The sequence below is a fragment of the Pogona vitticeps genome, chromosome 4 (genome assembly GCF_051106095.1).
Source record: "Pogona vitticeps strain Pit_001003342236 chromosome 4, PviZW2.1, whole genome shotgun sequence".
NCBI classification, from domain to species: domain Eukaryota; kingdom Metazoa; phylum Chordata; class Lepidosauria; order Squamata; family Agamidae; genus Pogona; species Pogona vitticeps.
Window position 1 is genome coordinate 215,507,930 of NC_135786.1, and position 17,635 is coordinate 215,525,564.

General features: G+C 40.0%; 1 protein-coding gene across 9 annotated transcripts; it reads right to left on the reverse strand.

The window, feature by feature from the left end:
• Positions 1–342: 342 nt before the first annotated feature.
• ANKRD46 (ankyrin repeat domain 46) lies at positions 343–16,576 on the reverse strand. Of its 9 annotated transcripts, XM_078393624.1 has the most exons (7): positions 16,145–16,267; positions 14,291–14,368; positions 13,380–13,454; positions 10,233–10,574; positions 8,318–8,476; positions 2,275–2,498; positions 343–1,431 (listed from the first exon to the last, which is right to left on the reverse strand). In XM_078393624.1, the coding sequence occupies exons 4-6, from the start codon at positions 10,541–10,543 to the stop codon at positions 2,282–2,284; spliced, it is 687 nt and encodes a 228-aa protein (XP_078249750.1). In that variant the 5' UTR covers positions 10,544–10,574; positions 13,380–13,454; positions 14,291–14,368; positions 16,145–16,267; the 3' UTR covers positions 343–1,431; positions 2,275–2,281. The 9 variants fall into 9 exon arrangements, with proteins under 9 accessions (XP_078249750.1, XP_072855295.1, XP_078249748.1 ...); XM_072999194.2 differs by lacking the exon at positions 14,291–14,368 and having other exon boundaries at positions 16,145–16,284; XM_078393622.1 differs by having other exon boundaries at positions 343–2,498.
• Between the last annotated feature and the right edge of the window lie 1,059 nt (positions 16,577–17,635).

Here is a 17,635-nt window from a genome sequence, read left to right on the forward strand (position 1 = left end):
CCTCATAAGGTGCACGGTCACTTCCTCAGTAACTGTATTAGCAGAGATGTTTCTCAGCAGATTGACTGCTAACTGTAAGCCACCTACATAAGCTGCATCTTTTAGGTTTGCCATGTACCTTATCCTTGAAGATAAGATTGTGTAAACAATAATACAGTACCATCTTCTTCTAAAAGTTCAACCAGTTGGGTCTCAAATATGCAACCAGGAATTTCAAAAGCATCTCCAGGATTTGCCTTGGTTTTGTGTGTGTGTTTGTGTGTATAGTGTAAACCAAGCCATTTCATTTTAATGCATTCACTTCACAATCAGGAAATATTACAGATTCATCCACAATGAAACTGCTATACTAATTTACACTTTAATGTAAAAATGTTTAAAGAACATTTAATGAAATACATAAAATAACTGTGTTCAAACTGTGTACTCCAAATGTTTCAGTAGGAAGAAAGACATACTTTTAAATATGGTAGTTTTAGAATAGCCAGTGCAAGAAAGCTAGACAAACTACAATTTCACTAAGTGCATATTGGTCTCAGGCTAAAATTGTATACACAAAGACAGATAATATACATATACACATAGGTTTATACATATGTATTCTAAACATCCAGCCATGCTTAAAAAGCAACTAACATTTATAGAATTCAAAAAATGCAAGAAAAATATGAAATGAAACAGTAATGCAGAAACCTGCTTTTAAAAAGCAATGCAAGCATCAGCCAATATAATTCACTCATCATTCACCAATTATAACGAGATATACTGTATATACTAAATTAAAGTTGAGAATATAATTTGTAGCCCAATTTTAGAGTTTTTTTGTAAATTATCTAAACATGACTGTTTCATGGGAAAATGAGCATCTGTTAACATTTCTGTTGAAATCAATGGGGCTTAAAAAGCAATCAACTATGACTCAATCATGTTCACGTGACATATGGTATATTAAGGAGTCTCCAAAATTGGTGTGCAAAGGAACATTACGTACTAGTTCCTTCTCTCTGAAGCAAAGAACAGAATCATTACTTTACACAATTCCAAATTCAGATCTACATGATGGTGCACACACACAAAAAAACCTCTCTTCAGACAACTGCCAGAAGAAAATCCAATGAAAAATATGCTTAATGCTAGAAAAACTAATCAATTACTTGCTTTGATTTCCAAGATGAAAAATGATTACTTTCCATTTTGCTTAGTTGGGGAAGGTTAATCAGCCACAATGCTCTCTTGATAGGACTCATGGCAATTCTGCGCCATAGGCTCATGCTCTTTCATTTCTGTTCAGAAGGAAACCATTGCTGCCTGCACCATCTGCCTGCCAGTTATACCATATTTATACAAGTGTATTAATCAGATACTGTATTAGTTATCCCACATATTAAAATGTTCGGCAATATAGTGCATCCTACAACTTTTATGTGATGCCTGAAAGAGATGAAAATCAGAGCAATGAAAATGCTTTCACAGTTATAACATCTAATGGAATTTCAATAAGATACAGTAATTTCACAGAGCCAATTTTTGCAGAATACCAGAAATTATTTTCTTTGTTTGCCAACAGAGAATTTTGCTAACTTTTAAGAGAAAGATATTTTCTTCCTGAAGGTCACAATAAACATTACATTTTTAAAGTATGTGGGTGTTTTTTTCTCACAGGCATTACAATAAATTCATTTTATATGATTTGTAAATATTGACAAGTCAGTCTACTTACATTATGCTGCTACCTTTGATCAATAAACAAAAGACTGATAATACTTCAATACTAAAGAAATTATATAGGTATGACAAGCTACTTTGAAGGATGTATGTTTTATAACACAGATCAGTGTCCCTGCAGTATTGTTATATGGATTTCTGGTAGAATATTACTTTTGCTGAACACCCATAGGGATAGACAGGGCCCATTAATATAATAATCTGTTTGTAAATAAATGTTGAATACTTGGTCCTATACTAATATATATTCCTTCTCTGAAAATATATATTCCTTCTCAGAAACATACTATCCAGGGTCTTCTATATCATTGTACTCTATCAGCAGAAACCACTAAAATCAACATTTCACTCAAGACATGTTAAGAGGTAGCTTAGAAATCTCTTCAGTTATAGTGTTGTTTAGCTGAAATTAGCACATCCTTAGTTATAAGTGCTTCTCCACACAGGAATGTGTATATGAACAGCAACAATACATATGTCTGCTGCCTCTTGCACTGAGGAAAGCAATCTGAGAAGCTAAAAATAATAAGAAGGACATTATTTATTTACATTGCCTTTAATGGAGCAGTTCAGGCTGGTTCTCCACAAAAGGAAGCACTCCGCTAACATAGTAGGCAATCCCAAGAGAGAGCAAGGCGATGACAAAGATCAAGAGCAACACTCTCCAGAAGCCAAGATCCTCCACAAACTCTTGCCATGTTGTTCGGAAGCTGGAAAGAACACCTTCACCCTGTTGAAGGTTGGGATTAAGAAGCGAATGGCTTTCCATTGCACTATAAAAGGAATGCAGGTATGAATTACATTAAGCAGAAAATCCAAGCAGAGAAGACCATTAAACCTGACATAAATCGTAATCAGGCAGTAAACACACACACACACACACACACACACACACACACACACACACACACACACACACACACACACACACACACACACACACACACACACACACACACACACACACACACACACACACACACACACACACACACACACACACACAAGGGGGAGGGGGGTTGCTACTGTGTTTTCTGTCACTCTCCTGACATGAAATGTGACGTTTTGAAGAGAACAACCACCTCTGTTCATGGAAGCTCTCCATGCAATCCACAAAGTTAGAAAAACAGTGTTCTGGATTTTATGAATGTCTTCACAAACTCACTCTCCACATGAGGAAAGCAAACAAAGATGTGCAAGGAGGGGTGGATCTAGTGTACTCCTCCTCATGTGTTTATTTTCTGCTGCCTAAACAGGACAATAGTTATGCAAAGAAGACGAAAAGAAGACACCAGGTTTGGATTTGGACAAAAAAGCCTCAGTTCAAATATCGTATTTTTCCGTGTATAAAATGAGACTTTTAAACTTAAATTAGACCAAAAATTAAGGGTCGTTTTATACACGGCAGGCAGCCGCTTTCTGACTTTTGCAAAGCCACAGAGTAAAGCAGCCATGAAAGGGCGTCAGGATCAAAGGGGCACGAGAGCGCTGCCCTTTCATGGCTCCATTGCCCATTTCCTAAGCTCTGCAGGGCTCAGGAAGCGGGAAACGCAGCCGGGAAAGGGCGGGAGGATCAAAGGGGCGCGAGCGTGCAATTTTTCTAATTTGGGGGTTAGAAAAGGGGGGGGTCGTCTTATACTATGGGTCATCTTGTAATCGGAAAAATAGGGTACGCAAAGTTCTCCCAGGTTTATTTATTGGCCATATCTCCATTAACAAAAAAAGGGTTGCAAAAAATGGATTATTAAAAATTAGAATAATTAAGTTCTTTACAAAACGTATTATATTGCATATCAGTATGAAAACACACACTGCTTCTTGTAACATTGCACGTTACAGAATACATGTAGCATTTATTGTTTTTTTAAAATATGCACTGCTTGACTTTCTTTAAAAAATTCATGGTGATTTATTTTTTAAAACTCCTTAAATAAGGAACACAAAATAACAACTCCAGATTAGTTCAATCAGTTTTATGTATTACAATCAAGAGCATGATTAACCAATTCTAGAATAGGAACAAGGAGATAGAACTTCAAGCTTCAAGCTCAACTTTTAAAAGGGTCTTAGCAGTACACTGAAATGGAAGCACCAAATCTTTACAAGACAATGTATCATGATCATTACAGGATGTTCAACCAAGTAGGATCATATGGTGAGGAGCTACTCAAAATGGTAATGGAGGAGAGAAGGAACAATAGTTGCAAACAGCCAAGAACAGAACAAGGAAATACTGTGTTCATGCTTCCTGAAAAGCCTCTTTATGCTCCAGAAAGTCTGGATGAAAATATTTGGCCTGGCCTCATAGAGCATCTACTGGCTAGAATGCTAACAAGTGAGAGCATCAATAACCGAGCAACTGGTTACAATCTTGGATAGAATACTGTATACCAGAAGCAAAAATGGAGATATTTAACTTTTATTCTTGCCTATTTTGATTACCTAACTGTGGCTACTCAAAGGGAACAGGAGTACAAGAAGATTGTACACCATCTTTGATGACAACTGATAACTCACAAACTAAGCACCTGTCTCAGAGAACCAACCCAGCCACTGGGTGTAAAAACTAAATCAAGGGCTGCATAACTTCTTCTTCCACACATGTATAATGTGGTAGAGACTCTCCTGATTGCATACCACAGCCCTTTATTCCCCTCTGGCTCTCTTTTGACCTGCTTACAGGACTCGGAATCTGAGGGACATAAGGGAGAACATTTTGCTATGTGGTACAGTCCCTGACAGAGGCTAGCACGAACTGTACCACTTCAGAACACGACTTCAAATACTGACTTTTCGCCATGCTGGGTGGGGCATTCTGGGGATTGCAGCCTTAAAATGTAACTCCCAGGCTCTGCTTCAGAGAACAAAGAGGGGATAATATTGAACACTTTTCCTGCATCACATTCTGCTTGCAAGTAGGAAACAAGAACAGGAAGAAGGGGCAAGTTGGGGGAGGGAAGGCAAGCCTCCTCCCTTAATTTCAGTCCTTTCTTTAGTAATACTGGTTCCTTTAGAAATTTTTTGGCAATTTATAAATTTTTAATGTTGAAGTATTTCTTAATCCAAGTGATCCACATATGTATTGACTAACAGTTTTGTTTATGTTGATGTGATCACATTTTTGACAGATTTATAATTTTGGGATTTATTTTTTGTTTGTTGTTTTAAGTGTGATTATTATGGAATTTTATGTTGTGATATTGTAAGCCACCCAGAGTAGTCGCCTGGCCACTAGATGGGTGGGGCAAAATTTAAATAAATAAATCTTAACAAAGAGGTAGAAATAAAGGAGTTAGGAGACACAACATACTATTTGGGCATTCAAATTCAAAGGGAGGCAGATGGCTCCTATCTGCTGAACCAGAAACAAATGATTATTATTGAACTTGAGGAGACAATAGGCCTCCAACATGCCCACAGTGTTCCACCACCCATGAGAACAGTGTTTCTGAAAGGCAGAGAGGAGAGTGAACCTCTGCCAAACAACAGCAAGCACAGAACAGTTGTAGGAAAGCTTTTGTACCTAACAACTGCTACTGGGTTGTTAGGTACAGTTGTAGGGATACTGAGCAGAAAAGTTAGTTCACCAACACAGGGTGACTGGGCGGCTGTTAAAAGAGTAGCTGGATACTTGAAAGGAACTATGGACTTTCAGCGAAGACTGCCAGCCAGCAGATATCCAGAAATTGTAGGGTAGAGGATGGCACAGACTGTAAGTCCACCAGTGGGTTCCTATTTGTGTATGGTTATGTGCCTATCCTATAGGTTAGTCATGAACAAGATGTACTGTAATAGCTTTGACTTCCACAGAACCAGAGGTCATTGCTGCTGCAGAAACATGCAGAGAAATGCTATGGTCAGAAAGGCTAAAAAAACTTTGGATTAGATGAAGAGACGCCAATCCAGCTGATGAAAGACAACCAGAACTGCATCAAATTGTTACAAAGTGAGAAGATGAAGGCACACACCAAACATATTGGTGTGAGGTACCACCTGGTGGATGACCTGAGAAAAGGACCGTCCAGATGACCTACTGTCCTACTACGGAGATGACAGAAGAAATCCTGACAAAGCCTCTACCAAGATACTGCTTTGAGAACCTATAAAGCAAGGTGGAACATGAGGTTCTTGCATGTAAGCTTGAAAACAGGTGTTGAGATGACAGCAATCTTACATGCATTAACATTGGGTATCAGTGGGAGGAGGCTTTACCACCTAATGTGATTGTCCTTTGCTACTAAATTTATTGGTAAAGTTCTGACATGTAAGGCAAGCCCACACCTCCTCTTCCTGTTGGTTTGTTTTCTTGCTTCCATTGTTTTGTTGGTAGCGTCCCCCTTTCTTTCTCTGACCTTCCTCCAAGCAACAAGTATGGAGGGTTTCCATATGCTGGAGACTCCATTTTTCCTTTTTATCCTTCTGACTATAACAACAAATGATAATTGTTAAGTAAAGATGCCTTTTTTCCTACTTTAAATGTTTCTAGAGTGATTTTATCATCTAATGTGCTAGTTTGTATGCAAAAGAAACTGGGCATGGTAGTGCTGAGACTAAGCTGATTTTTCCACATTTCTCTGTTGCTATTTTTCTATCTCATATCCTGCCAGCCAAAAAAACAAACCAAAATGCCCCAATAATTCCCTGGGATATTATGTGGAGTATTATTGCAGGATCAGTTGTCTCACCTTCTTTATTAACTCAGATACAACCAGGAAAGAAGCTTTTGACAACAGGGGTATCGACTGGTGTACAACAAAAATGTTTACTAATTAACATTCACCCAGTTAATCTGTAACTGCTGCAGAGGTTAAATAAAGGTATAATGTAATCTAAGTGGAAAGGTGACATGGTTACTGAAAACAAACTAGACCAGTTTCTCCTAAAACATAGCACGGGTCATCAAGAAATCACCTGTGTTATTTTCCATTCCAACCAAATTAAGCTCCCAGCACAAATATGGTAATAACTGCCAGAATACCCACTATTTGGGAAAGCTTGGAAAACGACATAAACTCCAGACATCTACGGGTAAGAAAAACAGGCTGCATTTCTGTAACATGCTGTTGCCAACACAGTGGTTGGCTGTTAGTTACAGGTATTTTTGAGGCTACGTACACAAGAAGAGGACATCCTCAGGGTTAAAATGCCTTCAATCTTATACCATACAGGTTTGAAGGATAAAGGGAATGCAATCCTCAACTTCTACCAACAGAATCACAGACTCCAGCTCTTGCTATCATGCAAAGCTTGATATAAAAGAATGTTAAAGCAATGCAAAGGAACACTGAACTTGATAATGTTAAATATTTGCTGCCAAATATAGCATTTTACCGTGGCAAGTCACACAATAATCCTAAACTAAATTACAAGAGGGTTTCTTTGGTAATTAAAAAAATGTATACATTTGATGTACATTTTTCAATTATAAATAACAATGTAATTAGGACTGAAGACACTCGTTAGAAGAAAGCAGTAATTTGTATCCTGCACAGGATGGGCAAAAGAAATCACAACTGCGGTCTGTTTTATTCTACTAGAGAAGTGATGATCTTCAAGCCAGCCAAGAAAAACTTGCTCCAGTTTGTCTCCATGCTGGTAAGAGGAAACAATAACAGCAGAGAAGGTCTCTCCTTTGTTCCCCTCAAAATAATTTTTAAAATGAAAAGGTAAACATTTAAATCTTCCTACTGACTGTTAAAAATACAAACTTGTTTGAACAGGCATATCCCACAGCACCTGAGAAAAGCTTATGAGTGCAGTAACTGCCTCTACTGTAAGGGGAAGCTGAGTGGCACAATCTCCTCCTGCATTTTGTACAACCTTTCTCCTTTTGAAGTATCAGTGTGTTCACTGTGAGACTTGTAACAGACACACAGAAAGCAAGGACTATCAAATGCAGTGACCTGTGCAGACTTTGAATCCCTAAAGTGATCCCTACACCTTGGTTCTCGGTGAGGTTTGGGCTTGCATCATTTTAGGCTATAAGGCAGAGTTCAACAGTTGAACATTCCCCAACACAAAAATACTGGCTTGAACCCAATTGCTAGTCTTGATTTTAGTAGACCTGCTAAATCTATTACTGGTGTGCCAACATTGATGTAAATCCCACAAATTTAATGGGTCTACTCCAGGTGGGATTACCAGTTGGATCCAGGCCACAATAATTAGTTCCACATTAAAAATCAACACATCAAAGAGAAATGTAAACTAAAACCTTTCTCCCTAATATTCAGCTTTCTGTGGGCAGGGCCTTGATTAATAGATTGATTGCGAGGAACACGTGAACCTCTGTTTATGGTCCAATATGGTTCAAGCCAGGCAGAATTATTGCCTCCGTGTTAAACAGGCATGTGCAATTTTGGCTGACTGCTGAAATTCACTGGCCACATAAGGTTGGCTTTTTTAGAACTCATCTCTCTGAAAAATGTGCTTGAATGCTAAAGCCAAATATATCCAGTGAGTATAAACTATTATGAAAACATATATAGTAAGAAGCCTTGATCTTTTCTATTCTGTACCACAAGCTCCAAATATGCCAGCTATGCTAGACCAGAAAAATAAAATCAACCCTATTATTATTTTTTGGTAATACCTTTCACTTTCAGCAGTCTGCATGGTCTCCAGTTTCGAGTGGGTTCCTCTATTGAACCCCTTTACTTCCTGCTCCTCCAAAGATTCTAGTAATCGGATCACATCCTTATTTACACCTCTTCGTTTTGCCAGGACCAGGGGTGTTGCACCTTGGTGATTGCTACATTAAACAAAAGAGAAATGGGAGAGAGGAGAATGCTCATAGAACTGTTTAACCAAGGATGGATATCAGCAGGTATGGAAAATTTAACATATAGACCAGCTCTCAGAAAAACACCACCACACTTTATTTCACTCATACATCCTAATGTGCTTTTGTTAATAAGACTGTAATCATAGACAGAACCTACCTATTAATGAAATACTGGCCTGTTACATTAATAGCCTGTTAGTGCCAACATGCAACTAGCATTAACAGCATGATCAGATTCTCATCAAAGTTTTGGTTTATTTAAGAACTAACCATTCTTCTAATATCACTTGAACAGTAGCAGCACTGATTCTCCTCTGCAAATTCTTATTGGATGATTAGGAAATCTATTCTAGAGTTAATTATGATAACTTCAGAATTCATATGGAGTACAGATTATCCTCAAAAGACTTACCGCCCTCTAAACTTCTTAATCACCAACTACAAATCAAATACTACAAGTCAAGAGTAAAAACAAAGAAACTGGGAATCAATCATTTAAGGCAGATAGTACATTTTAACCACTAGCATATGAGAGTCTATTTAAACAAGAAACCTGTCTATGAGAATTTTTAATTGTGTTTGTCATTTATTTAGTACACTCAGTGTTTCTCTTAGGAAACTGGCACATGACAGATGGTGGGAGCTTGATAAGAGTGAATATACAGTATTTCAGAGAAAAACTGAGTCACAAGGTCTGGGAGGAGGTAAGGTGCGAACTGGGGGAAAAAACCAATATTACCCCCACAAAAGAAGAAATGATAAACAAATTTTCTTTGTATTGTAATAAACAAGTAATATTAAGTTGATAAAAGGAAGCAATTATTTGGGACTCTCATTCAACTACAGTTTAAGGATTGGAATGACTTTCAGAACAGTGATGCCATCTATGACCACAAAAACCATGGTTCTGCCAGGCTTCAGGTTTACAGATCACACCAATGAACCTAAGAGTAGCTTCTGCCACAAACCCAGTACAGAATAAATGATGATTTGAGAACAGCAGAGCTGAAAGGGACCCTATGGATCATCAAGTCCAGCCCCTGTCAAAGATGCACAGTGGGGAATTGGAACTCCCAACCTCTGGCTCTGGAGCAGTAAAAAAGTCCAGCACATTCTATTCCCCATGGGACAGCTCTTCAAACATTTGGAGATGTCTACCGCATCACTTTTCATAATGTTTTTCTATTCTGAGTGCAATACACTACTGAGTTAAGTAAAATATAAAGTAATCTTTAGACTATGGTTTGAAGATCAGCACTGCACTCTCCTCTGGAATTCTACCAAGGCCAGTTGTTATCTCCGTGATAACATAATAGCTGGTGTGAATAAGCAGGAAGAACAAGTTATCATGTGAAGACTGTTCCAGCTTCAAACATGCACACAAGCCAGGAAAAAACTGCTTCTGTGTTTTGTGAAACTCAACAGCTGAGTAAGTCCAAGCCCAGAGTGATACTGGATTTCTACTTATGTGAAAATAAAGCTGCGTGACACAATTCTGGCCGATGACTCTCTAGCCCAGTATTATCTACCAGCTGTGACTGCCAGGGATGCTTTCCTACCCTGCCTGAAGATCCCTCCTATTTTCTAATGGTCTCCTGTTCAAGTCACGTGTTCCCTTATGTGGTCTTGTTTGTGTATCACCAGAGACTGTAGGGTAACAAGTGATGACTCAAGGTTTACATTCAAGATTGAAGCTTCAACACATACGATAAAACAAACTTACCAAATATCAATTTTGAGTCCATTGGAGACAAGGAACTGGATAGTATCCACGTGCCCACACAGGTGAAGGGCTGTGTTACCTTGATAATCTGTTGCCAGAAGATCAGCACCAAATTTGTGCAACAGTTGGCTGATGTCAACGTTTCCTCTGGCTGCTGCTAAGTGCAGACCTGTTCGCCCTCGACTGTCACGAATGTTAGGATCAAAGCCACTTTCTAAGAGCCTTTTGCAGTAGTTAAAGTCTCCATCAATGCAAGCCTGCAGCAGAGGTACATTTGTCTGGGAGGAGTCATTGACAAATATGTAGGACATGACCAATATGTATCCAGGAAATGCAGCAAATCTGCAGTTCGAAAAGACATGAAACGAACAGTGAGCTTAGGCCCCCCTGGCCTAGAGGAACCACTAATTAGGAAAGTTTCTTTTTTTACAACAACACCCAGAAACCCCCAGTCAGCATGGCCTTGATCGTTGGGATATTATGAGCGTTATGGTCCAAAAAAGGTAATTCTCCAAGGTCTAGAAAAACTATTGCGTACAAATGCACTTTAAATCATTGTATTGCATACCTACAATGTTTCACATTGCTCTCTGAATAGAGAACACTTCTTGTATTGTTGCTTCAAGGATTTCTATCTCCCTTACTTTAGAGGGTTGAATCAGGTCACTACAATGAATGAAAGACAGCTGGTAAATCCTTCCTAAGAACAGACCACCCTGATCTCTGGTGTTTAATTTCAGAATGTAAGGGGTGCACAGATTCCCGGGGGGGGGGGGGGAGAGAGAGGATATAGGCAGAAAGGAAAGATACTTTTCTCTAATTGAAAAAAGGAACAAACATATACACAAGGCTATTTCAGGGTAACGGATACAGTAATGCGGATCAGACATTCTTTTACTTGCTATAAATAAAACTATTCTTAATGGGATTTCATCTCTCATTTATCTGTTCCTTATTTACATTTGAACTGCAGCACGGAGGCAATGGTGGCCAGTTGTTGCTGAAAAGATAATCCTTTCTGCATGCACTAGTCCCCCATCAGGTTTACTATTAAAAATTGTTATCATCTTCTTTACTGTACATTCTTTCTTATATAAAATATTTCATCAGAGTCAAGTGCCTCAAAGAGCCAATGCAGAAACAGGAAAGCAAACACAAGCCATCTGCCTCCATTTTTTTAAACTGATGTGGGAATCCATTAAAATTAATGGAAAGGGGTATAACAGGAATGTTGGGTGGGTTGCCCTTTCATCCAAGGTGTCCTTGTACCCTGAACTGAGTTAAAAGTAAAGGTAAAGGTTAAGGTAAAGGTTCCCCTTGACAATTTTTGTCCAGTTGTGTTCGACTCTAGGGGGCGGTGCTCATCTCCGTTTCCAAGCCATAGAGCCAGCGTTTTTGTCCGAAGACAATCTTCCATGGTCACATGGCCAGTGCGACTTAGACACAGGATGCTGTTACCTTCCCACCAAGGTGGTCCCTATTAATCTACTCGCATTTTGCATGCTTTCAAACCGCTAGGTTGGCGGGAGCTGGGACAAGCGACGGGCGCTCACTCCGTCGCGTGGATTCAATCTTACGAATGCTTGGTCTTCTGGCCCTGCAGCACAGGCTTCTGCGGTTTAGCCCAGAGCGCCACCACGTCCCTGAGTAACTGAGTTACATTAAAGAAAAAGAAGTGGCGGTGAATGTTTTCACTGGTGAAGCAAGCTTCAGAGATAAAAGGGAAAAATGTCAGCTGAAGCTGCACCTATATTACAGATAGTATCAGAAGTAAGATACCAAAACTGAGAACTCATTAATTTTCAAACAAACAAACAAACAAACCCCAGTAATTTTAAAGATATAAGAGCAACTGTGCTGGATCAGATCAGAGGCCTATATAGCCCCCCTTTCTGTATGCACAGTGATCAATCAAATTTCTGCTGGAAGTCTACAAGCAGGACATTGGTACAACAGGGTTTATGAGATCCGGACTCTAGAATATTTGGAGACTGTATGTTGCTTACCCTCTGCTCTAAGGCAATATCAGCAGTTACTTGGTCTTAATACCAGGCGAAGACTTCTGAAATTATTCCGATTAATTGCATTTAAAAAATTTCACATCATTCTGCATTTCCTGTCTGCAAAGTTTCATGATCAAAGGAACAACTCACAACTTATCAAGATAAATCATGGCACTATAGATTGCAAATAAATACTAAACAAAATTAAATGCAGCATTTAAGGAATGCTTTTATTCTACATGTGATCTACGTTTTTTATTCATATTTGATGGCACAAAAGGTAGCCTTGACTAAAGCAACTCGAAAAGATATTCACAAATCACCAGCGCCCTCTGGAGTACTGTGTTTCCCCGAAAAATAAGACAGGGTCTTATATTAATTTTTGCTCCAAAAAAACACATTAGGGCTTATTTTCAGGGGATGTTTTATTTTACAGTCATGTCATCTTCTTCTGGTTGCTGCACCATAGTGGAGGGCGGGGTTCATTTAACTAGGGCTTATTTTTGGGGTAGGGCTTATATTACGAGCATCCTGAAAAATCATACTACTGTAGGGCTTATTTTCAAGTTAGGTCTTATTTTCGGGGAAACAGGGTATTAGTTCCATCCAATTCACATTTTGGAGAACAAGAAAAGAAACAAATAAACTTGCTTACACTTCCACCATGACATTCTGTTAACTCTGGTAAACTGCAGGGGCTGCTATGTTCTCCCATAAAGAGCAATACAACTTTCCGGCCCATACTGTATCTCAGAAAAAAGTGAAAGAGCATAAATGGCTTCATCAGATCCTTGCAAACTAACTGTTCCGGAGATGCTTATAGGTCAGTCTGCAGAAAACGAAAGTTTTCCCCTCCAAAGGTTCAGTGCAAACTAGAATTATCAATTATTTTAACCCCCTCTTCAAATATAGTAAAGATAAATTACTCAATAATCCATTTTAAAAGTCTTACTGACAGCCAGTGCAGCATAGCAGATTCAGCGTGAGCTACAAGTCTGTAAATCTGGGTTCAAATCCCTGCTTTGCCAGGGCAACTCACTGGAAGAGTAAAACCACTCCTTAAATATTTCAAACCCTCCTGAGCTTGCCATAAGTCAAAATCTACTTGATGGCACATAAAACACAAGGAAATATCAAGCCTTACCTTGAGTAGCTACACAACTCACAGATAGGCCTGTTAAATTTGTTCTAATCAAATTGTTTTCAATCTAGTACAAATCTGTAATAGAATAGAAAAGTCTTATTAAAAGAACTGTTTAATATTCCCTTCAGAAACGGCATTCTCCAACTTAACATATAGAAATCTAATCAGTTAACTTACATTTCTTCAACCAATTACTAGTAGAACATAGCATATGCATGCTACTTATGTTTCATGCATCATATTTGAAAGTGTACGAGTAATGTTGAGTAGCTGAAATATCCAATTTCTAATATGGGATTGACTAGATATTTGAATTAATTTGAAAACAGCCACTCAGAGATGGCAGATAAAATAAGATTTATTTGTATTGCTTCCCTTTCAACAGATAGAAATGGTTTCTATATGAAGTTTTTCATTTTCCTCCCACCACTGGGTAATATTTTTGGTTCAGCTGCATCTGACTGTGTGTTACCTAGTGTATAAACTAAATTTTATTCCAACATATGTGATTCTGAGTTTGCCACATTTCTGTGTGCCTTTGTTCCCAGCCAAAAAGAAACCATGTACTTCCATGTAAGGCAATTGGGAGGGATACTGAGTGACTAGCAGCTCTTTTCTCCACCAAAATTGGGAAGGACAGTCAAATCTACATTTCCGGGTTAGGGTGAAACCTGAAACCTGCGACTGTACTTTGAGTTGACGATGCAAGGTTTCACACTTCACTTTGGAATTTGCTTGGAACAAAAGAGCTTGGCACTTTTCATCAGGCCATTATCTTAGGGACTTTTCCATGGCTTCTCCATCCACCCACCCACCCACCCCATTGTACGTATATGTTGTGTGTGCATACACACATACCCCTATAATGTTCAGCCTGAAAACTTCTGCAGGACTTGAGAACTAATGCTTGCCTGTGAGATTTCAGTGCACAATGGTGAGGGACAATGAGTGTTGAAGCAACAGGTGAAGGGCTGAAGCATCCACAATTGCTGCCAGAAACAGAAAGGTTACATCTCCATAAGCCACCTCACCCAAAGGAACAAGCTCACATGTAGAATTGAGAGGCTGAGATTACTGCCTATCTCGCCACCCCCTGCAACAATCTCTTCTACCTCTCGCAATCCATGATAAAGGATTGAGCGACCCAGGAGAAAAACAATGTAGGAGGTAGTATGTGTGTGGGAATCAGGAACAGATCATCCTCTTTCTAAATTGGAAGGCTGTGAGACCTAGCTCTGCCCAAGCCTCCTGTTTCTGCCATGATACCAGCTGGGAGTTTTCTTTCTGAACAGAAAACCAGACACAACTAGGCTTGAGTCTTCCAGTTTAGGCCTGTCCTCCAGGTAAGCCACATTTGGGGGTCTGAAAGTTTTCTGCGAAGTGTGAAGGCAAGAGGAGAAGGGGACGACAGAGGATGAGATGGCTGGACAGTGTCATTGAAGGTTCCAACATGAATTTGACCCAGCTCTGGGAGGCAGTGAAAGACAGGAGGGCCTGGCGTACTCTGATCCATGGGGTCACGAAGAGTTGGACACGATTTAACGACTAAACAACAACAAAGTTTTCTGCATATGTCTGGTAGAACTACCATAATTGAGAATTATGGGATGTGTAGTTCAATCAATTTAAAAATTCCACTCTTATTCAAAGCTCTCAAGCAGCTCCCCTTACCCCTCACTGTTAGCTATGCTAGTTAGAGTTAATGGAAGCTGCAGTCCACAAATCTCTGTAAGGCCGATGTTCACTCACTGCTGGAATCAAACTGCGTACCAATGGAAACGTTTATATTTCCCAAACCCTAAATACAATCTAAGATTCATAGAGAAATGTCAAGAAATGAGAGAAATGGTTACATTTTAATTAAGAGTCACTCATATTTATACAATCCATGGATGATGCTATATTGGGAAATGGAAGAACTGAAAGTGTCTGAGAAAACTGAATTGTAACCTAGGAAGACTTGTATTGTAAGAAATTTGTTACATCTCCAAGTTGCCACAATACTTCTGCTTAGGCTTTAGTGATGCATTAAAATTGTGTTTCCCCGAAAATAAGACAGGGTCTTATATTAATTTTTGCTACAAAAATGCATTACGGCATATTTCAGATGTTTTATTTTACAGTCATGTCATCTTCTGGTTGCTGTACAATGGTAGAGGATGGGGTTTCACTTAACTAGGGCTTATTTTTGGGGAAGGGCTTATATTACGAACATCCTGAAAAATCGTACTAGGGCTTATTTTCAGGTTAGGTCTTATTTTCGGGGAAACAGGGTAGGTGCAAACACTCGGACCTAAACAATTTCAAAGATAATTTAGGGATACACATGGCGGCTGCCTCAGAAAAGAAAAGGTACCTGGAATATTTGTAAATCAGAAAGGCAGGACAGGAATATTTTAAATACGTATGCAAAGAAATACCTTTGTGACAACACAATTTCAGAAAAACAGTTTGTTTGGGGTGAGGAGCAGTCACGCTCTGCCTGTCGAATTTCTGCCTGTCATATAGAAACCTTGTTCAAAAACTGGGGGTAGGAAGACTTCTCCAAATAGGGAGCCCCGGTTTAATGCACAGATAACACACATACAACCCGCCCCGAAATGGGAGAATATTCCCTTCCCCAAACCAGCATCTTTTAAACAAACAGGCACTTAATCATCAGGGAAAGGGGAGCTATTCCCTCTCACGGCCGCCTCTCTCCAAGTACCGGGCAGAGCACCGGCTTCCGGTCCCCCCCAAACGCCGTCCTAAGAGCTCATCCTCACCCCTTTCTTCCCTTCGTCCCTCGAACTCGCTCGGCCACAAAAACCCCGTCCAGATTCTCTCGAAACAAGGCCCGGCTGGTACCCAAGAGGCAGAGGTTCCCCATACGTCACGGTTCAACCCAGCACTTCCGCTTCCTGATCGCAGCTCCTCTCATCCGCCATGTGAGGGACTAGCGGCGCGGGCGCGCAAGAAGGGTCACGAGGCAATCAAAACAGGCGCGAGGTTTGCTTAAGAAGGGAGCCTCGCTGGAGAAAAACAAAAAACGCTAACTCGGACAGAAGAAAGGGGGAAGGACAGGCAAACCCTGTCCGCTTAGTTTTGTATCTTTTTTTTTGCTGTTATAGAAATTATGTCAAAGGACGGCAGCGAAAAGTAGATGATCCCCTAAGAAGTCATCCAACCTGCTTTGTTCCAGCTTTCATGCATATGATATTATTGCAACGACTCTTGCTCCACTAATGATGGTGGGGGGGTCCATTTTGAGCTTCGCTTGGGAACCGAGCTCGTCGTCGAGACTGGAACTCTTTGGCGCGTCGCACCGCCTTTCTCGGGCAACGAAGAGGAGGAAGAGCGGCGAGGGCCGCAGCGTCGTCTATAGGCAGCGCCCCTTGCGGGCCATGTGATGTGAAAGCAGGGAAGAATGCTTCCTGATGCCCGAGAGGCGCCTCTTTTTGGCCGCAGAGCGCTTGTTGCATTTAGTAAAAAGCAGCTTTAAGGGCGAGGAGACTTCAGTGGGATTTGCTCTCTGAGGTGGAGCAGCAAATGGCGCCCTTTGTTCTCTCCGGCGCAAGGAACACGTGAGCAGGGCAGGGCAAAACCCCCTGGGTGCCTCCTTGCAATTTTTGAGGTTAAGGCTTTTTCTCACTCAATCCAATTATATGGCACATCAGACATAAAATGCCAAAGGCACACCTTTCTCACCCTGGCTAGTAAAAATACAGCAATCTGCCCTGAATTTCTGGGACTCTTTACCTACAATGTTAATGCACTATCCATGAAGGGGTGGTGCCCAGCCTTGATAATGTAGGATTTTATCCACGAAAACTTGCTATTTGATTTTTTAAAAAAGTGGTTCAATAAAGGTATCACCCTGCTTTTGTGTTTGTGTAATCCTGAACCACACAGCTTTCTAATTCTGGAGCCGATTTGATCCCCCCACCCCCCAGTTATCATTGCTATTGTTTGATCTATTATTTCTGTTTGGTTTTATCGATTGTTGGCTGCCCAGAATAGTGCCATTCACTAATGGAGCAATATAAAAGTCTATGAAATAAATTCCGTACATTTTGTTGTTACTGTAAATGTCCCATCAGGTTGCTTCCTAGTTACAGTTGACCCTATGAGTGAGCCCCAAAAGGTCCTGAACAGAAGTCTCTTGTCCTAAAAGTTGCTTTAACCCAAACCACTTCCTGCTCTTTTCTCAGTGGTCAGCTCACTCTGCCTCCTATGGGGGTTTACTCATTTACAGCAGGCTTAATTCTCTGGGAAAG

What these genes read in the sequence shown, in the direction of transcription:
- ANKRD46 (XM_078393620.1), bottom strand. Translation starts at nt 16,248, where the DNA reads ATGGGGAACCTCTGCCTCTTGGGTACCAGCCGGGCCTTGTTTCGAGAG. An exon ending in GGACTCAAAATTGATATTTG is followed by an intron (nt 8,477 to 10,232) that starts GTAAGTTTGTTT and finishes TGTTTAATGTAG; the next exon opens with CAATCACCAAGGTGCAACAC. An exon ending in CAGACTGCTGAAAGTGAAAG is followed by an intron (nt 2,499 to 8,317) that starts GTATTACCAAAA and finishes TTCCTTTTATAG; the next exon opens with TGCAATGGAAAGCCATTCGC.